The following is a 19,443-nucleotide window of genomic DNA, read 5'->3' as shown; positions in this document are numbered from 1 at the left end:
GAGATGGGATACATTGATCGAGGCAATGGACCGAGTCTGGTCGCATGTACGGTTGTACCGTTTGTTTTGACTTGGGCGTTCTCCTCTGTGAGGATATATGTCCGGAGGTTTGTGTTGAAAATATGGAAGATTGAGGATTGGTTATTTCTCGCTAGTCAGGTGAGATTATCCCCTGGCACGACCATCGGAATTGGGAAGCAAGAGTATAACTGATGTATTCCATGTAGGCGTCCTTCTCGATTTTGACGATGTGTGCTTTTATTGCTACGATTTATGGAAATGGACAACACTTGAAAACAGTCTCGCAGAAAGACTTGCCAATAGTCATGAAAGTAAGAAAACCTCACAGAAATTCTCAAATAGTGTCAAACTAATTTTTTCCAAAAGTACTGGTACTCCTCAGAACTAATTTACGTCGTCACCTCCCTCCTCATCCGCCTCTCAATCGGCTTCTTCCTCCTCCGAATCTGCACTCTAAAAGCACATATCTGGACTATTCGAGCAGCAATGTGCACCATGATCTTCGTCTCCATAATGTACTTCGGATTTATGGTCTTCCAGTGCAAACCTGTATCCTATTTCTGGCATCGCTTCACCGATGGTGTGGGAAAGTGCTTCACGCCTACACTCGTCACTAATCTCACGATTGTTTTCTCTGTCTTCGTGGCTGTTACGGATCTTATATTCGGTATCCTGCCTATCTTTGTGATCTGGGATTTGAACATGAATCGTAAGACGAAGATGATCGTAGGAGGCTTGTTGACACTGGGTATTCTGTAAGCTCGCTTCCACCATCTCCTCCTCCCTCATTTCCCATGAATTAAAACTCGGACCCTGACTAACAAAACCCCAGCGCCGGCCTCTCCGTCATAATCCGCATAATCTACATCAACAGCCTCGGCAACCCCGAAGAAGACTTCACATTCCTCACCTTCCAAGTCGCCATCTGGTCCATCATCGAGCCCGCCATCGGCATAATCTGCATGGCTATAACCACCTACCGCCCACTCTTCAAATCCCTTGCCGACAAAATATCCCAAGCCTCACGCTCTCACACCACAACGACTCATCCCCACAATAACACTATCATGACCAACCCCAATCTCAACACCAAATCAAAATCCAAACTCAAAACAAGGAAGTTGTCAATCCACTTACATAGCAAACCACTGCAGTCGAGAAGCAGGAGTAGGAGCGGGTATACGACGAATGAGAGTTCGGAGCATTTACATGCGTTTGAGGATATGTTGGAGATGGAGGGTTTCCAGAGACAGCCTAGTGTGACGGGTGGGAGGGGGAAGGGGAGTGGGAGAGGGAAGAAGGATGATGATGAGTGGGATGAAGAGGATATTACGAAGAACGGGATTATTATGAGTACGACTGTGGAGATACATCGATCGCCGAAAGACGATGATGATGTTGTTTGATGAAATTTTAATGCATTGATTATTTTTGAACGCTTGAGCTTGTTTTTTTTTTTTTTTTTTTTTTTTTTTTTGTTTATACCCAACTCCATTTGTTGATTGCTTCTACCTCGCATTTCGTCGTCTAGACTTCTTCTAGTGCAGCACTCCAGCGCTTGATTCTGAGGTCTTCACATCACGTTCGCCTTGAACACCCCCTCATACATGGAAACAACAAGCAGCCAGGACTTGAGAATTCGAGACTTCGCGAGGAGCTTTGGAAGCAGAATCGCGACTCACGTCTAAGACACAGCGAGGAAATCCCCCGAAACTGCAGAGGGTATCCAGCGGAGAATTCAGGGAAACTTGTTTGATAGCCTTCCGGATAGCGATGAGAGCTATAGCTTGCTTGTTGCGGATTACTACAGGTGAGATGACAGGAGATGAGATAAATATTACAAGTACTACGGCCAAGACACAATCAAGTGATTGGTGTGGTTGAGCTGTTGGAGGCGTCGCTAGACTTGGCGAATGAAAACATGTTTAGCGAGCACAGCTCGCTGAATCTTGTCGTTCACACCTGAATGTCGTACTGCTCCACCGAACAAATTTTGAAAATAGTAGGAGAAAGTATATTGTTGTTCCCATGTATCTCAAGATAAGATCATGTGTCATTCATCTCCGAATATCCTGGTGAAGAAAGCTTTTATCAGTGGATATAATGACGGCGGGGCTTTAGACACTGGTCATTCTGCCATACACAGCACATTAATAACAAAATGGTAGGGGAAACAAGAATGGGATAGACTCAGCCAGGTTTTCCTTTCAGGTGTGGTAAAATCAAGCTAACAATAACGAAAATTAACGCTACCATATTTCCAAAGAACTTGCTAACTGCATTTCTTTCCTCTCCTTCCAGATCCCCAAGATCTTGCACGAGAAAGTCTCAAGTCGATCCTGGAGCAGTAGTTCTTACCCGAGATACAAAAGGACTGCGGTTACCGAATTCTAAATAAGCTCCTGCGAGCAAAAGATCCTGTTTAGTTCGAATCGTGGCGGACATATCAAATAAAATATGTGTGCAAGGAATCGGCTATTGCCTATCATTCTAAAAATTGCTTGCCTTCTTGCTCAACACGTCGGCTAGCCTCCTCCTCTCAAGCCCATTCCAACATCACAGCATCCCACATGAACCCACCCCACCTCGACCCCTTCATCACCCTAAACACAACCTCATTCCCCTCTCCACCACCCTTCAACACCCCCTCCGGCACCCCAAACTCAAAGTAATGCCACTCCCCAGCCGTCGTCCCGCTCCGATACATCGCAGGATCGTTCGGTATATCTTTACTCAACATACTCCCCACACCCACACCATTGACACTTATCTGACTATCCACACCTCTCGAGTAGCCCGCGAGACTGACGGATAGTACAGCCGCTGGCAATGTGATTGAATTCGCAGCCCCTCCTCCTCCAACCCTAGGAAGAGTGAACTTCACAGTCCAAGCCCCAAGAGAAGATTGCGCATAACACCACTCCTCCACCCTCGACCTCCCAATCGTGAACGTGAAGTTCGCAGCACACTTATCACTCAACCCATGCTGCCTCTCCGCCCCGCCAAACCCAAACCCCAAAGCCTTCCTATCCATCTCTCCAATCCTCCAGATCTCCTCTCTTCCCTGCGTCTTCCACACCATCTCTCCCAGACTCGTCTCCTTCCCAGCCGTAATAACAACATCGTTCTTCACAAACACGGTACTCACACCACCTATCGGGGCGCCATTCGACCAGGCGGAGAGGGCGTAGGATCCAGATCGGATGTTGGGGATGGAGAAGGTGCCGGAGGGGGAGGTGAATGTGGTGTAGTAGTTTTTGGAGCCTTGGTCGAGGGTCGAGAGGTTGGAATGGTTGTCGCCGAGGAAGATGGCTGCGTTCGAGGCGGGAGAGCCGGTTGAGAGGTGGAGGGTGCCGGAGAGGGAGCCGCGGGATTGGTAGGAGGGGGAGGTGGTGAACCAGGGGTAGGGCCAGGTGGAGGATTCGACAGTGGTGCGGTGGGTGGCGTCGGGGATGGAACCGTCGTTCTTCAAAGAAAGAAAGGTGTGTTAGCTAGTTTGGTTTTGAGGGACTTGTGATGTTTGAGGAGGATGTGGGATTTTGAGGGAGAAAAGAGAGTTGAGTGGAGTGAGGAAGGGCAGGAGACAAGAGACAAGAGAATATGTGGATGAAAGTCATACCAAATACCACAGCCAAGGCCCCCACGTCTTCCCCACCTCAAAAACATCATTACTACTCGCCTGAAAGTGCGTCCCATGTAACATATTCAGCAATACCACCTCTCCCGTCCTACTCTCCCTATGCAATAACAATTCCTGCTTCAGCTGATCGCCATTATACTCATCTTTCCCAGGCGTGATGAACCAGCTTCCAAAACCAGGGCCGTACACCCCGTGGAAATTGGTGGAGATGTCGTTAGATTGGGAGTGAGAGGTGGGCCGTATAAAAGACGACCAGTCGTATTTGGTTATGTAGGATCCGGATGGGAGCTGCCAGGTTTCGTCTCCTACTTTTGTGCCAGTGGCGATTTCGGCGAGGGTGGGAAGTGCACCTTGAGATTTGGAAGTCAACAATCAATTTTTTTTTACTTGAAATTGAGAAGGATCTAAGGAAAAATGGATCAAATACCTTCCTTCACAGCCGTCTTCCCATTCACAAAAGTCGTATTATCAAGCCTGAACAACGTCCTAAATTCGCCAAGCGTCGGTAGAGCTTTATTGACGAAATACTGATACGCGCCCGCCAAATCCGGAAAGATAACCCAGTGGAAATCTCCAAGCGGAGACTCGAAGACTACATCTAGGAATTGTTCGTTCTGAGAGAATATTTTTGCGGATGTCCAGTCGAGAGACGATCCGCCGCCTGGGAAGGGTTGAGGTAAGTCATGTGCTCGGCTCGCTTATTTTTGGGAAGGGGAAGGGGAATGGAGATAAGAGGAGGGAAGGGTGAACGTACTGTGGCTCACATAATGTCCTGCTGCGTTTCCGACGAGATCTCTTCCTTTGTAGTAGAGTTTTGTGCCGTATCTGGTTCCGACTGTGATGTTCCAGATATCGTTTCCTAGCACGTGTTGATTTTCACTGAGAGATGTGAAAATTTCACTGAGAGATGTGAAAAAGGGGCCAGCAGCCGAAGCGAGGCGGAGAATACCCAGGAGGAAGAGGAAGAGCAACATTATTCACGGTAAGGCGAAAACCAAGAATAAGACGGGATGAAAATCGACTTTTGGAACGATGGATGCATGGCTGTTGAATAATATATTGTATCTTATTATGGCCTGTAATAACGAAGAAATTATGGGGAAAGCTTAATTGGATTGCAGTGGAGAGGTGGATGTTCGGTATAGATTGCGGGTTGTTGTCTGGAGAAGGTGCCAAGATCTTCCGGAGGGGTAGACATTGTTCGGTGGGATGTGTGCCGGGGGATGACGAGGCGGAAGATTTGCATTTGCGGCTGATTGACATTGTGTGAGTACTAGGTATGGAAGGTGATGATTTGATGTGAAGAATGATTGTTTGTGACTGGACGAAGACGTGCTGTTTGTATGCTTTCGCGGGGCAGAAATGTGTTGTTTCCAAGGGATGCGCTAGTTTCTGTGGTGTTGGGGTCTCTCATATCTCCACTCGCTTCCTCGTGTCCACTCTCAGATCTTGGTTAAGGTAGAAAGAAAGGAGGGTGAACTCTCATTTGCGTTTTATCTCCCCGCTTCACAAAGCAAATAATGACCGTAATTTAAGCTTTCCATGTGGAACTGAGGTCCGAGTGTCTTTGGCGGGAAGATGCTATTGTATTGTAATTAAATTAAGTACTCTCGTATTTTATACTTAAGAGCGTTTCGCCTTGTTAGCTGTCATTATTCCCGCTCTTATCAGTATATATGAGAGTTTCTACTCGTCTCGCGTCAGTTGTCCCTGCCCTCTTGTGTGTCTAGTCGATAGCCATCAAAGTGTTTGCTCCTACAAAGCGCCTTCTCTGGACGTCGTAATGGTCTAGGCTTCATTGACCGTCATTGCTTACATCAAAAGTCTTCAAATTTTGCTTTCTATGACGAAATCGAAGTCTAGATCACCCAGTCTTTCGATGACCACGCCAGCAAGGCAAGGAGAGAACGGGAAAGGGTCGCCCTCTCATGTGATTGAAGATCACGTGAATCATTATACGGACTTGCTTCGGAGTTCATCGTGGATGACCGCCTAGATATCTAGAACATTCCGTGGCAAGCAAGAAAAAGATAGCCATTTGGAATTGCCATCGGCCCTCCACATCTCCCCAAAAGTCCGAGTTCCCCCGTTGGCTAAGCTATATTTGTGCTTCGGTAGATGATAAGGTGGGGTGAGCACGCCACATCCACATCGATGATGAGCATGAAGGGCAGTTGATTCCGAGCTCCCCCATAGACTTCTACCACGTTTGAGGAGCTCGCCATGACCAATTATACCTCGGCCGCCTGTTTCAGAGCTTGTGATTCGCCACTTTGATAGGTAATCCCTAAACGCCTAGACGCCCAAGGTGCGGTCTGTGGGGCATGCTGACATAATGGATGAAGGATGAGGGGCATTTAAAAGTGCGGGGTAACTCACCTCACCGAGGAGTACTTTCTATCCCACTTGCCGGACTCTCTCACCTCTTTCTCTCTCCTTTCCTACGGTTGTTCTTCGATTCTTCAGAACTACACCAATTTGTCTCTCCAAGCAACATCTCGAGATACTAGATACCCCTCGATTGAAACTTTACATCTTCGATTTGACATCGATCTAATACAACAACAACGACAACATCATGGCTGAATGTCCGATCAAGAAGTCCAACATTGGTATGGGCGGTACCAAGAACCGCGACTGGTGGCCAAATGAGTTGAAGCTCAACATCCTCCGCCAGCACACGTCTGCCACCAATCCTTTGAACAAGGACTTCGACTACCCAACTGCCTTCAAGAGCTTGGACTATGAGGGATTGAAGAAGGACTTGACTGCGTTGATGACCGATTCCCAGGACTGGTGGCCTGCGGACTTCGGACACTATGGTGGTCTGTTCATCCGAATGGCCTGGCACAGTGCTGGCACATACCGTCTTTTCGATGGCCGCGGTGGCGGTGGACAAGGTACGTGATACAAGATGCTTGGTGTACTTTCTACGAACCATTGAGCATCTGCGACATCAATTCGCCTCCTGCAGAATACTCGGGCTAACAAGAGATAGGTCAACAACGATTTGCTCCTCTCAACAGCTGGCCCGATAACGTCTCTCTCGATAAAGCTCGCCGACTCCTCTGGCCAATTAAGCAGAAGTACGGCAACAAGATCTCCTGGGCTGATCTGTACCTCCTTACCGGAAACGTGGCAATCGAGTCTATGGGCTTGAAGACATTCGGTTTCGCTGGTGGACGTGCTGATACTTGGGAGGCTGACGAGGCCGTATACTGGGGTGGCGAGTCCACATGGTTGGGGAACGATATTCGTTACGCAAACGGTAACGAGGGAATGAAGGGAGATGGTGTCATCGATGGTGACGAGTCTCAGAAGGAGCACAAGGATATCCACTCTCGCGATCTTGAGAAGCCGCTGGCGGCAGCACACATGGGTTTGATCTATGTCAACCCTGAGGGCCCTGACGGAGTTCCGGACCCAGTTGCTTCTGCCAGAGATATCCGCACAACTTTCGGTCGCATGGCCATGAATGATGAGGAGACTGTTGCTCTTATTGCCGGCGGTCACTCATTTGGTAAGACACATGGAGCTGGTCCAGCTGATAGCGTTGGCAAGGAGCCAGAAGCTGCCGATATCTCCTCCCAGGGATTCGGCTGGGACAACAAGTACAAGTCTGGAAAAGGCCCAGATACCATCACCTCCGGTCTTGAGGTTACCTGGACTTCGACCCCAACTAAGTGGAGCAACAAGTACCTCGAGTACCTCTTCAAGTACGAGTGGGAGCTCACCAAGAGTCCAGCTGGTGCGAACCAATGGGTGGCGAAGGATGCTCCAGAAATTATCCCACACGCATACGACCCAAACAAGAAGCAAAAGCCAACCATGTTGACCAGTGATCTCGCTCTCCGATTTGATCCCGAATATGAGAAGATCGCTCGTCGCTTTGCTGCCGACCAGAACGCTCTTGGTGATGCCTTCACTCGTGCTTGGTTCAAGCTTCTCCACCGTGATATGGGACCAAGATCTCGCTGGCTCGGCCCCGAAATTCCTTCCGAGGTCTCGATCTGGGAGGACCCAGTTCCAACTGTCAATCACCCATTGATCGACGAGAAGGATGTTGCTGCTCTCAAGAAGGAGATCCTCGGATCTGGTATTGATGGTACCAAGCTGATTTCTACTGCCTGGGCATCCGCATCCACTTTCCGTGGTGGTGACAAGCGTGGAGGTGCCAATGGTGCCCGCATTCGTCTTGCTCCTCAGAAGGACTGGAAGGTCAACAACCCGTCCCAGCTCAAGGAGGTTCTTGGCGCACTCGAGAACGTCCAGAAGAAATTCAACGGCGCTGCATCTGGTGGAAAGAAGGTTTCCTTGGCCGATCTCATCGTCCTTGGTGGTGTTGCCGCCCTCGAAAAGGCATCTGGTGCTGCCGTTCCTTTCACACCCGGCCGTACCGACGCCTCGGCGGAACAAACCGATGCCGAATCTTTCGAGCATTTGGAGCCAATTGCTGATGGATTCCGCAACTATGGCAAGTCAGACAGCCGTGTCACTACCGAGAAGTACCTCGTCGACCGAGCTCACCTCCTCACTCTTACCGCCCCAGAACTCACCGTCTTGGTCGGTGGTCTCCGTGCCCTGAACGCCAACTACGATGGCTCCTCCAAGGGTGTCTTGACCAAGCGTCCAGGTCAACTCACCAACGACTTCTTCGTCAATCTCCTCGACATGAACACCGCCTGGAAGACCATTGATACCGACAACTTCGAGGGTGTCGACCGCAAGACCGGCGCCAAGAAGTGGACTGGTACTCGTGCTGATCTGGTCTTCGGCTCTCACGCTGAGTTGCGCGCCATCTCGGAGGTGTATGCCAGCTCGGATGCGCAGGAGAAGTTTGTGAAGGATTTCATCGCTGCGTGGGATAAGGTTATGAACCTGGATCGCTTCGATTTGACTGCTTCAAAGGATAGAGCGAGACTTTAAGCTTGTTTGTTGATTGATCAATGAATTTGGAGGCAAATTGATATTGTACTCTTCCAGCTATAGCTTTGATAGTTAACGAAGTTCTTACTTTTGCTTGTTATACTTTCTTGTGGATTTGTACTTGCGCCGTGTGATATGTCTCGCTGAAGACGACCCTCCAGAAGGCCACAAGGGTGTCAATTGTCAATTTCCAGAAGCGTACTTACCAAACTTTTGTACTGAATTATCCAAAAATCTCGTCTCATGATGATTATTGAAGTACAAAGTACCAAAACACTTTTCTCTCTCGGATCCTCTCTACCGATAGTCTCCTCTCCCTTCCCAACCACATTACCTCCTGACTCGCCTCCGCATCCATCAATCAATCCACAAAGATGAACCCTACTCGACCCCATTGCCCAACCCTCGCCAAGCCGGACAAAAATTTCCCCATTTTCGCTCATTCATTATCCCAGCTCGCCGAGACTTTGACAACCCCACATTGAAGTCCACACAAACCACTCCCGTCTTTCTCATCTCAAAGAGTCAAAGTAGATTTAGATTAAACCTTCCATCTTAGACTTGGCCCCTGCAAGGGCCCTGCAAGGGAGATATCCTTGTGAGAGCTGTCAGTTTTCATCTTCGTGATAATGGAGCCCGAGTTATTACCCTGCGGTGAACAGCGCGGGGTAGAGGCGGAGCCCCCGCAATATCGGTAGAGTGAAGGCCGGAGATGAGGAATAGTGGATAGGAGAGAGGGGTGTGCCTTGTTGATCCCCTGAAATCCCCTGAAGAAAAAGCCATGTGGTGTTCGGATGAACAGGGGAGGGGCCAGGTGGGTATGCATGCCAATTTTCAAGTTTGGTACTCCTCCCTAGGTAAAAGTACAGTGTTGTCCGGGGAAACTCTATTGTGGGATTAGCGGCTGAGAGGGATGAGAGGTGGTTTTGTAGATTAAAGATTGGGGGATCTGCTCTTTTTTTCATTTTGTCTTTGGTTATTTTCCATTTACTCTCTGTGTACTGTTCGTTCCGTACAAATTGAGCAAGTCAAAGGGTATTGCGAGAACATCTTCAACATGTTTTCCCACTACCCTTCTTTAAGCGGACTGCAAGTCGCCAGCTTTCTTCCACTTCTCATCTCCGGAGCGAGTGCCCTGCTGAACGCCACTGAGACTACCACTCAGCTCACGCTCGCCAATGATCGCCTGTCTGCAACAGTCAACAAAGCAGGCGGGTACATCTCGACCCTCACACTCGACGGCCAAGATCTACTCGGTCCCAAATCAGGAAGTACAGGCATAGGACCCTACCTAGACTGCTACTGCACGCCCTCCGGATTCTACACACCAGGCAACATCGCACCAAAATACAAACTCATCAAAGGTGTCGACTCAACCAACACCCCCTATGGTGGCGTCGTAATGAGCGAAATCTATCCTCCCACCGGCCAACTAATGGAACAATACTGGTTCCTCCGTGAAGGCGAGACAGGCCTACACACATTCAGCCGCCTCGCCTACTACAACAGCAGCACACCCTTCCTGCGCAACCTGCAAGAAATGCGCGTTCTATTCCGGCCCAACACTCCCCTATGGACACACCTCCTCACCAACGAGAAGACATTCGCTCCCTTACCATCCAAGACCGCAGTATCCAAACAAGTCGTCGTGCAAGACGCAACGTGGTACCTGGGCAACACGCCGGAGGATCCGTATGTGCAGCAGATGGCGGATTATTTCACGAAATATACGTTTCAGGATGCGTGGAGGGATCATGATGTCCATGGGATGTATGCGGATGGGAGTCAGAGTGCGGATGGGAGAGCGTATGGGAGTTGGTTGGTGATGAATACGAAGGATACGTATTTTGGGGGGCCGGTGCATAGTGATTTGACGGTGGATGGGATTGTGTATAATTATCTGGGTAAGTGTTTCGGTCGTGTGCTTAGCTTCTTAGAATTGGGATTTTTGGATTGGACTGACGTCTCGCTAGTTTCGAATCATCATGGTGAAGGAACACCGAATATCACAGATGGATTTGATCGTACTTTCGGACCTGTAAGTCCCTCTTGAATCCCAGATTTTCTTAAGAATCTGACAACTAACGAATCCCTAGCAATACTACCACTTCAACAGCGGTCCCTCCGGAACCACCATGGAAACCCTCCGCAAAGAAGCCCTCCAATTCTACTCCCCCACCTGGAACACCCCCTTCTACGACAGCATCGCCCCCTTCGTACCCAACTACGTCCCCTCCACGCTCCGCACAACCTGGAAAGCACACGTCGACCTCCCCCCCAACGCCAAGAACCCCATCGCAATCCTCTCCCAAAACGGCGTCTACTTCCAAGACAACGCCCTCGACCCAACCGCCTACCAATACTGGGCCGACATCGACCCCTCCACCGGCAACGTCGAGATCCCCTCTGTCAAAGCAGGGACTTACCGCATGACTCTGTACGCAGAGGGGATTTTCGGACAGTATGTTAAAGATGATGTTAAAGTCATCGCGGGGGAGGTACACACCACGCACGCACGCTGGAGGGAAGACTCTGCCGGGACGGAAATCTGGCGGATCGGCACGCCGGACCTCTCAGCGGGGGAATTCAAGCACGGGTACGCGCCCTACGACTCTAAACCCTTACACCCAGAACAATACCGGATCTACTGGGCGATCTACGATTTCGTGTCTGAATTCCCCGATGGGTTGACATACACTATAGGCGAGAGTGACCCGGCAGAGGATTTCAACTATGTGCATTGGAGCGTGTTTGGGGGGTATGCGAATAGTGTGCGGACGGAACAGGTCGAGAGGAATGTGAATAATTGGACGTTGGTGTGGGATATGGAGAGGGGGGCGTTTGAGAGGAAGAGGAGGGCTACTTTTACGGTGCAGTTGGCGGGGGCGAAGACTGCGGCGGGGAATACGGATGTTTTTAATGCGAGTGAACCGCATGCGAATTTGAGGTATACTGTGAGTGTCAATGGGAGGGAGTTGGAGCCGTGGGTTATTCCGTGAGTTTGCACTTTTTTTTTCGTTCTCTGTTTGTCTTTCTTTGCCCCTGTCATTCTAGAATTCTTCTAGGGTCTTTTTCTTCTACCGTTTCTGGTGATGCTAATTCCATACCCAGGTATTACCACTCCTCCTCCTGCGCCGTCCGCTCCGCCGTAAGCTGCTACAACATCGCCAACAAATTCACCTTCGACCCGAAATACTTCGTCGAAGGCAAGAACGAGATAGTGCTAAGTCTGCCTTTTAATGCGACGGATTATGAGAGTGCGGTTCTGCCGAGGAGTGTCTATGTTCAGTATGATGCGTTGAGGTTGGAGGTTGTGTAGGAGTGGGGGAAGCAGAGGGGAAAAGGTGTATATATGAAAAGGAGTACACATGTACATGTGAATTGGATTTGGGAGAGGTATATATAGGCTTGTATATGAATTGATGAGGATATGAATAGATATCTTGTATGAAATATAAGCGAAATGGGCACATGATATATATATATAATCCTCGTGCGTGATTCCGTTGCTGTGATCTCATTTTAAGTGCGAAATCATATCGCCGTCTCAGCTCAGCTCTGTTACATTTCACTGCTTCTCCGTCCCCAGAGACCTCGAAGTCACTGATTCTTATGCGCCTTTGAAAGCAATCAAGACATCAACTCTTCGAAACCTGCCACCGTGAGGGCGGCGGCTTAGCTTAAGTAGCTACCTGTACCTACCGGGGAAGTTTAGCGTATAACTGTTTTTCAAGCGAGAATTCAAGTCAACAAACAAAACAACCCCGCACTCCCACTCGTTTCGGCAGTAGCCCAGCAGCATTGAACTAGACCACTATCTTCCAGCCAAATTCAAAGTACAGCGAACGCGATTTCGTTCGTGAGTTGGTACATCGTACCCGCTATCAGTCCCGCGTTCCTGGGTAAAGCATTATGTCAATCAAAACATGATTTTAGTGAAAGGATGTGCATTTCTTTGGAGTAGTGAAGTAGAGAGTGTAGAAGTTCTGCATGTACTAAATTTTCGGACTCACAAGTCTTCTATCTGGGAACTCCTTGATTAAGAGACTGCAGATTGTGATGTAACTGCCAGAAGTGGCTGTTTGGCTATTCAAGAACCACGAAGCCACACCTTTCAAGAATACTGCCCAAGAAGCGAGGGAAAGTTTTGATATGCAGAATCGACAGACAATCTGATATAACTTTATTGGCACTTTCTATTTGAAAGCAAACATAAAATTAAAGAGGGGCAGGGATTTGATTTACGGCTTAGAGCTTCGAGAGTCTTTAAAAATAAGATAGACTTGTGATAGGTTTGCTAACTATGAGAGAGCTTCATAGTGAGGGAATTTACAAGACACAGGGAGCAAGAGGGGCTTCTTACACTCCCCATTGTTGGTTCGAAGTAAAAGAAGAGAAGGTCACATGATGGTCAACACTCGGTTTGAATCAAAGCTCTCTCAAAAAAATATAGTGCGGTGAGATTCGCAGCCAAGTAGATTGAAAATATGAACTCCAATACAAATGAACGCGTAAGCAAGCAGAATAAACTCAGAAACATCAGAAGTTGTTTTCCAATAGCCTACTCCCCACGTGACGCCACAGGCTGATGTCTCAGGGGCAATGTTTCACTTTCCCAGCTCACGGCATTCGCTAAAGATTGATCGCCAAGGAGGCGTTTCATTTCCAGCCATCTCATAAAGTATGTTAAGTTGCCCCTTTTCCTTTCATGCCCGCGTTGACCGGACGAACTGCCTTCATTCCAATTTTTCATTATTTGCGCATTTATTGCTTTCTCCATATATTGTATCTCAAGTCCAAGCAAACATGGTAAGCGATCCCATGTTTACTTGACCTTCGTTCGTCTCGTGATGCCAGTTGGTTGGGGTTGGGGTTGCGACTCAGTACTGACGAGGGCGGTGCTGGAAGTCGGGTAGATATCTTTCGGAAGAGGAGATCGCGATTTTGAAGCATGAGTTTGACCAATATGTAAGTTCGTCCGAAGTATTCTCTCCCTCGGACATCCTGACTGATGGAATAGGATGCCGATCAAGGAGGCAACATCACAGTCGAGGAGTTCGGTCGCGTGATGAAAGCATCAGGCCAAAATCCAACTGCCGAAGAACTCGAACAGATCATCAGAGAAGTCGATCTCGATGGCGATGGAACGATTAATTTCGATGGTACGTCTCCTTTCTCTCAATTTTGCCTTCCGAGGCTTATCCGACCATGTAGAATTCATCGCAATGATGACTGGTCGCTCTAGAGCTCCACCCATTGAAGTGTCTGCTCCTGAAAAGGGAACCAGTGCTGCGAAAGAGGAGGACAGTGAAGCAGAGCTCAAAGCTGCCTGGGCACCGTTCGATCCGTCGTTCAAGGGCTCGATTACGGCTGCGCAGTTTCGTCAGCTGATGGCGGGGTTGGGTGGGAATGTGACGGATGTTGAGGTGGATGAGATTATGAATTCTGTGGATGGTGAGGATAAGATCAGCTGTAAGTTCTCCTCCTGCTGGAAAGTGATTTGTGAAGGGAAACTGATTGACAGAAGATCGGGAATTTATGGAGTTTGCGAAGAGGAGACAGGTGGATGATATTGTGGATGGGTATTAAGGATTAACACGCGCCAGAGAAAAGCATACATACTTCATTTAACTATGTCTCCAGAAAACCTCCCCAGGAACGTCCTGTTCTGTGACTTTGGGGTGCCTGTCATTGTCTCCTAAGCACTAACCCCTAGATCCACTGCTTCAACTTGAAGTCATATACGTTGCCAGTGTAGCCTTCAGGAACACGGCCTCCAAGTTCGTTATCCCAAATATGTCGGATACACTTCCAATCTTTTAGATGATCTCCAACTAGAAAACAGTTATACGGGAGTCGAAAATCCTTGCCAGGTATCAAGTTGACGTTGTCCTCCTCAATCCAGCACCCTGGCGTCTTTCGCCTCTTGAACACTGAATTTACCTCCGTGATTAAATCATCAATTGTTCTCCATTCGACACCAATTTCATTTTCCAGCTGGTAGCAAATCTCCATAAGTAGCGGCTCGTCCAGACCCATAAATTCTCCTTGTCGGATAGCCTCAATGAACTCTTTTCGGTTTTCGTCCCGACTTCGATATTCAATTTCTCCGTTCATCAATTCTGTCGTTGCCACAAGTAACTGTTCTTCAAATGAATCCACGATTTCAGCAGTACTCCAGCCAACCTTTTTTAGTGATTCAGCCAACAATGTCTCTAGACCGAGACGTTCGGCGTATTCTATACATGACATTGGTCTCTCCATGTAGATTGCTTCTTCAATATACCAGTCCTCGCGCAGACCGAAACTCTTAATAAAGGAAAGACTACGTGGGTCGATCCCAGAATCCAACAAAAGAACCAATCGAGATTGTACGCATCTGTGAAGCTCCTCTTCCCTCGTTGCTGCGGCAATAGCAAACAGCAAGTGTAGAGGATTTGCATTCGATGTCCCAAGATTGAAAACATATGGCTGATACTTAGCACCTTTAGTTATGGCAGACTCAATGGTGATTCCATCCGGATCACTGAGCATATGCAAGTCTGTCTCCCAGTATATCGAGGTGTTCGTGTCTCCAGCGCTGATACTTGTATCTACCCACCATGTATTCTGTGCAGCCAATGCTTGGTAAAGAGAGGTTTTGGACATTTCAATGGATAAGAATGACTTCACGCCGGCGATCGGGTCTTGAGAACTGTGCGCAAGGATAAGTCTGCATGCCTCTGCCATTGCAGTAATCTGGGCTTTCCGAAATGAGCAGGCAGCTACTTCAAAAAGATTAATTAGGCCTTTCGGTCCACCAATATCTCCATTAAGACAATGTATCAGATATTTGAGCAAATGGATTGCATCTTGAGAGTAGTGCTGCCGACTTTCAGAGTGTGCCACTTCCTTAAGCACCACATCGACAAGACTGGAATCATAATAGTCGTTGAAATCCAAAGGCGAGGCAAGTCCGGCGTCAAAGAGTCTCTTCACTTCTGGCAAATTAAAGTCTCTACAAGCTCTCATAATAGGAGCATCATTTGGAACGAAATTGTATGTTCTGAATGTCTTGGAGAGGCTCCCACCGTACACCATGCCGGCGTTGCCAGAATGGAAAGTCATGCCTCCTCTCCAGAACGGTATCTTCACTCGAACGTTATATGTAGTGAAACATTGAGAATTGGTGGATTTGAATCGAGATATGTCACGGAGTGGAGTTCCTTTTTTGGACTTCGGTATCCGCTGAACTTGTTTTGTCTGGATGTCAATGTCGAAAAGAGGGGTCCTAAATGATGTTCGGCAGATTGTTTCATCATGGCGGATCATGGAGTAGTATGCAGAATACAGGGAGTCGTTGATGTCTTCCGAAGATTTCTCCCCGCAGTTTTGGGCTATCTCTCGTAATGGCTGGCGATGTGATGTTGTGGGTTGATTTTTATGCAATTCTTCTTGGTGTCGTTTCATGCCTCGCATAACTGCCGATTCTAACATAGATTCGAGTGCAGATAGCTCTGACTGAGCATTGGGTTGACGTTCTAGGATATGGATTGCTGGCATGAGGGTTTTGATGTTGGTGTTGATTTGCTGGACTTCGGTTGAAAGAGTGGTGAGTGTTTGATCCGTGGTTCCTGTCCAGGTCGAGATTTGACTCGTTTGAGTTTCCATTGTGCTCAGTGTCGTTTTGAATTGATCTGATGAAAGCTGTAGAGTTTCGAGAGACTGGTGTGTTTTGATGAGGGCATCGAGATGACCTTGTTGTAGTTGTCTGTAGCTGTCAGCAGCAGGCTCTTGTCTTTGCCGTACTTTTGTATAACGCCGGCTATCCATTTTCTTTTGAACAAGCTGTGAAGAGTAAACAAAAACGAACTGCTTACATCATAATCTTGGTTTCAATGCCGAAAACCAATGACTTGGCTCGTTCCACGCCAACCAAATACCCCTCCACGCTTTTTTTCCTGGTCGCGCTGCCGACTCGTTCCCACCAATGGCCTTTTCCGGGTCCAAACCTCTTAATATCTTTCTCGATCTTTGTTTTAAGTATCTCGATCATATTCGCATACCTTTTCAACCCCTTCCTCTCCTCTTCAAGGTTGATAACCACTCCATCAGTTTGGCACTTCACGAGCAATGTGTCTGTTTTCATTGCAGCAGAAGCGAGGAGCTCGAGCTCCGAAGCGAGAGAACGAATTTCTTCTGGAGCATCCCTCGCATCTTCCAGGAATCCTTTGATGAATAAGATGCTCTTCCCAATTTGACCGGTGATACCAACAAGTCCGGCTATACTTGCGGCAAGTCCTACTACTTCAGCCATCCTTGTAGCTGGAGCGCCCAATTCTGTTCGAGATAGACGAAAAGTTGACAGAAATAATGCGCACAATACAAGGACTATTCAGACCAAATGTCGTGAAGAATTTTTTTTAGTAAGGCTGGGAATGAAGAGGGGGGAGAATGTCCAGAGTTTGGAGACGTGGTTGAGAGGCAAGTTTATCGCCGAGGAGGGAGGCTGCATGGAGGCGCAGCAGTCCAGGGCTGCATCTCAGGCCTCTCGACGCTTTAAGCCCACTCCATTGGCTTCATCATATGCAGTGCAACACACACACACACATACACACAAATCCAGGCCCTGAAACAGCTGCCGCCTTGTCTTCGCATAACTTCACAATTATCACTCAGCGGTCAACCTCCAATTTCTAACGACTAAGTGTTCTTGAAATAAATTAGAGGTTTTCAGACTTTGGCGTTCATGAATCTTCATACTTCTACAAATCGATTTCGCATGTCCCTGTCAGCCAGTGAAGCCATCGACATTATGGGGGAAGCTTTGAGGACGATTTGAGACATGATTTTCACGGCTTCCGCAGAGGAGGCGAGAGAAATGAAAAATACTCACTCGGCTAGGCTATGGAACTCCACAAAACTCCTTCAGTTCATCGTCTCTTTACGGAAATTACTTGTTGAAATCACCAAATGGAGTTGGATCCGAAAAGATCAGACTGAGCCGACCATATCATCAAGCTATAATCTCTGAGTACAGAGATCATGACACCGAGATGGCATCTGCAGACATGGAGATCCAATAAATCGCCTTGTTTTATACCCTGGGACTAAAATCAACCAGTCCATGTTCACTCAAATTATTGCTTTGCTGACAAAGACACTAGTTGATTTTGCAAGGCTTTGTGGCATCGGCAAGGCTTTGTGGCATGGAATTTCTTCTTGATTTTGTGTAATAGGTCAAACGAAACTCTTATCTTCTATGACCAACGTCGCCTGGCTAGTTTTCTAAGTGCATTTAGTGCCTTGGATCCATGTTTATTACATTTTTTTTCAATACTCATCAAAATCATTCCCGATCTCCAAAGCAAGCTTATATTCGCCCTCAGTTTCAACTTTAGACAATTTTCTCCAAACAACGCCCAAAATTCAACGTAGTATCTCCCTCAGAACGGGATCTAAGCTTTGCCAGAACTCACTAAATGCACGTCGTGAAGCCGCACTTGTCTTTGCGCCCCCTTTTGACCATTCACTTTTCCCTCACTCCATCCCCAATCCCTAGGAAGTAAATGCAAATTGTTATCTACCGCTGTGTTGGACCGCCTCGGTTTCGGAAGTTGTGATTGTGACGACTGTATCCGTAATCTGTTTGAAAATTGGGGCGAGAGAGCAGCTGCGGTATTTCTCGACCAGTAACGTCGATGCCTCTTCATCTTCATTCTTGCTTGCATTCTCCCCCTTGCCATCTCCCAATGCCGTAGAATTTGAAGCATCCTGCGGTTTTCTACCCGTCTCAATCATCATCCCGAATTCCGGATCAACAGGAACTCTCCCTAAAAACCGCACTCCAAACTCCTCAGCCATCACCTGACCACCTTTCGCACTAAATAGATCGGTACACTCCTCGCAGCGTGGACACACAAAACCACTCATATTCTCAACAACTCCCAGAACTTTCAAGTTTGTCTTTTTGCAGAAATTGAGCTCTTTACGCACATCCGCGGTTGCCACGGCTTGTGGCGTCGTCACAAGTACAGCACCAGCCAGTTGGCTCAAACACGTTTGCTGTAGAGTCTCAACTAGTGAAATATGCTCATCGCTAGTCCCCGGAGGCGTGTCAATAAGCAGGTAGTCAAGTTCGCCCCACTGGATGTCTGATAACAGCTGGCGCACCATGGCGGTCTTCTTTGGGCCGCGCCAGACGACAGCGTCGCCTCGATCTTGAAGCAGGAACCCCAAGGACATGACATGTAGCGAGCCGATTTTGTGTCCACTCTCGATCTCAAAGCCAGGATGGACGGTGATTGGGAGCCAGCCGCCGGGAGCTTGGGTGACTCTGGCGTCTTCAAGGGCAAACATGCGTGGAATGGATGGGCCTGTTAGGTCGATGTCGAGAACTCCGACGGAGTGGCCTGCCAGTGAGAGTGAGAGTGCAAGTTGCGTGGTCACGGATGATTTGCCTACGCCGTCTTTGCCGGATAAGATCTATTCAGTTATTGGTTAGGAATAAGAGTAATCAAGTTATTGAGTATTCAAGGGGGGGTTACCGACTGGTACTATATGACTGATCTTCGAGAGAGAAATAGCTGATAAGAAGGAGCTTTGTGTTTTGTGAATTTTATTGTTGTTGTTCCAGATAATAGGTGGAAGTCGAGATGGGAATATGTTGTTATGTTTTGACGAAGGCGAAACAAAACGGACGCCTGCAATATGTTACACCGCCTTTCGGTTCTGCCACACAGGAGTATTGTTGTACATCAATTACTTTTTTGTGTAGTAAAATTCAAAGACTCACCATATGAGTTACTCAATAGATTATGAAAGCCTTTACAAGGCAGTATACTGATTATACATGTGACTTTTCGTCCTACTACCTA

At 47.9% G+C, this 19,443-nt stretch overlaps 7 protein-coding genes across 7 annotated transcripts; 4 read left to right on the top strand and 3 right to left on the bottom strand.

Annotated features, from left to right (window-relative positions):
* Positions 1-3: 3 nt before the first annotated feature.
* Positions 4-1,529, top strand: ONS95_002049 (uncharacterized protein; the record flags this gene model as incomplete). Its single annotated transcript, XM_058495279.1, has 4 exons — positions 4-159; positions 228-332; positions 388-776; positions 854-1,529. 4 exons carry the CDS (start codon positions 4-6, stop codon positions 1,425-1,427), a joined length of 1,224 nt encoding a protein of 407 aa, XP_058355590.1. The 3' UTR covers positions 1,428-1,529.
* Positions 1,530-2,201: 672 nt separating this feature from the next.
* ONS95_002048 (uncharacterized protein) lies at positions 2,202-5,239 on the bottom strand. Its single transcript, XM_058495278.1, has 4 exons — positions 4,416-5,239; positions 4,089-4,322; positions 3,641-4,011; positions 2,202-3,487 (listed from the first exon to the last, which is right to left on the bottom strand). Exons 1-4 carry the CDS (start codon positions 4,633-4,635, stop codon positions 2,561-2,563), a joined length of 1,752 nt encoding a protein of 583 aa, XP_058355589.1. The 5' UTR covers positions 4,636-5,239; the 3' UTR covers positions 2,202-2,560.
* Positions 5,240-6,239: 1,000 nt separating this feature from the next.
* ONS95_002047 (uncharacterized protein) lies at positions 6,240-8,587 on the top strand (the record flags this gene model as incomplete). The annotated part of the gene is made up of 2 exons (XM_058495277.1): positions 6,240-6,561; positions 6,660-8,587. 2 exons carry the CDS (start codon positions 6,240-6,242, stop codon positions 8,585-8,587), a joined length of 2,250 nt encoding a protein of 749 aa, XP_058355588.1.
* Positions 8,588-9,644: 1,057 nt separating this feature from the next.
* Positions 9,645-11,906, top strand: ONS95_002046 (uncharacterized protein; the record flags this gene model as incomplete). Its single annotated transcript, XM_058495276.1, has 4 exons — positions 9,645-10,491; positions 10,561-10,625; positions 10,684-11,582; positions 11,699-11,906. 4 exons carry the CDS (start codon positions 9,645-9,647, stop codon positions 11,904-11,906), a joined length of 2,019 nt encoding a protein of 672 aa, XP_058355587.1.
* A 1,068-nt stretch (positions 11,907-12,974) lies between these two features.
* ONS95_002045 (uncharacterized protein) lies at positions 12,975-14,184 on the top strand. Its single transcript, XM_058495275.1, has 5 exons — positions 12,975-13,396; positions 13,496-13,555; positions 13,608-13,749; positions 13,802-14,059; positions 14,115-14,184. Exons 1-5 carry the CDS (start codon positions 13,271-13,273, stop codon positions 14,174-14,176), a joined length of 648 nt encoding a protein of 215 aa, XP_058355586.1. The 5' UTR covers positions 12,975-13,270; the 3' UTR covers positions 14,177-14,184.
* ONS95_002044 (uncharacterized protein) lies at positions 13,932-17,015 on the bottom strand. Its single transcript, XM_058495274.1, has 3 exons — positions 16,447-17,015; positions 14,210-16,337; positions 13,932-14,032 (listed from the first exon to the last, which is right to left on the bottom strand). The coding sequence occupies exons 1-2, from the start codon at positions 16,881-16,883 to the stop codon at positions 14,300-14,302; spliced, it is 2,475 nt and encodes an 824-aa protein (XP_058355585.1). The 5' UTR covers positions 16,884-17,015; the 3' UTR covers positions 13,932-14,032; positions 14,210-14,299.
* A 1,130-nt stretch (positions 17,016-18,145) lies between these two features.
* Positions 18,146-18,925, bottom strand: CFD1_1 (cytosolic Fe-S cluster assembly factor cfd1; the record flags this gene model as incomplete). The annotated part of the gene is made up of 1 exon (XM_058495273.1): positions 18,146-18,925. One exon carries the CDS (start codon positions 18,923-18,925, stop codon positions 18,146-18,148), a length of 780 nt encoding a protein of 259 aa, XP_058355584.1.
* Between the last annotated feature and the right edge of the window lie 518 nt (positions 18,926-19,443).

The sequence above is a fragment of the Cadophora gregata genome (genome assembly GCF_030347475.1).
Source record: "Cadophora gregata isolate MNR1 chromosome Unknown scaffold_10, whole genome shotgun sequence".
Taxonomy (NCBI): Eukaryota; Fungi; Ascomycota; class Leotiomycetes; order Helotiales; family Ploettnerulaceae; genus Cadophora; species Cadophora gregata.
Note: the sequence above shows the minus strand (reverse complement) of the source record. Positions and strands in the feature narration are given on the sequence as shown.

Bases quoted from the DNA above. Each gene is read 5' to 3' on its own strand.
- ONS95_002048 (XM_058495278.1), bottom strand. From the start codon at position 4,635: ATGTTGCTCTTCCTCTTCCTCCTGGGTATTCTCCGCCTCGCTTCGGCT. The intron at 4,012-4,088 runs GTATTTGATCCA...CCAAATCTCAAG, and splicing joins GAAGACGGCTGTGAAGGAAG to GTGCACTTCCCACCCTCGCC. The intron at 3,488-3,640 runs GTATGACTTTCA...CTTTCTTTGAAG, and splicing joins GGCCTTGGCTGTGGTATTTG to AACGACGGTTCCATCCCCGA.
- ONS95_002045 (XM_058495275.1), top strand. From the start codon at position 13,271: ATGTTAAGTTGCCCCTTTTCCTTTCATGCCCGCGTTGACCGGACGAAC. The intron at 13,750-13,801 runs GTACGTCTCCTT...CCGACCATGTAG, and splicing joins TGGAACGATTAATTTCGATG to AATTCATCGCAATGATGACT. The intron at 14,060-14,114 runs GTAAGTTCTCCT...GATTGACAGAAG, and splicing joins TGGTGAGGATAAGATCAGCT to ATCGGGAATTTATGGAGTTT.
- ONS95_002044 (XM_058495274.1), bottom strand. From the start codon at position 16,883: ATGGCTGAAGTAGTAGGACTTGCCGCAAGTATAGCCGGACTTGTTGGT. The intron at 16,338-16,446 runs GTAAGCAGTTCG...TGACAGCTACAG, and splicing joins ATTGAAACCAAGATTATGAT to ACAACTACAACAAGGTCATC.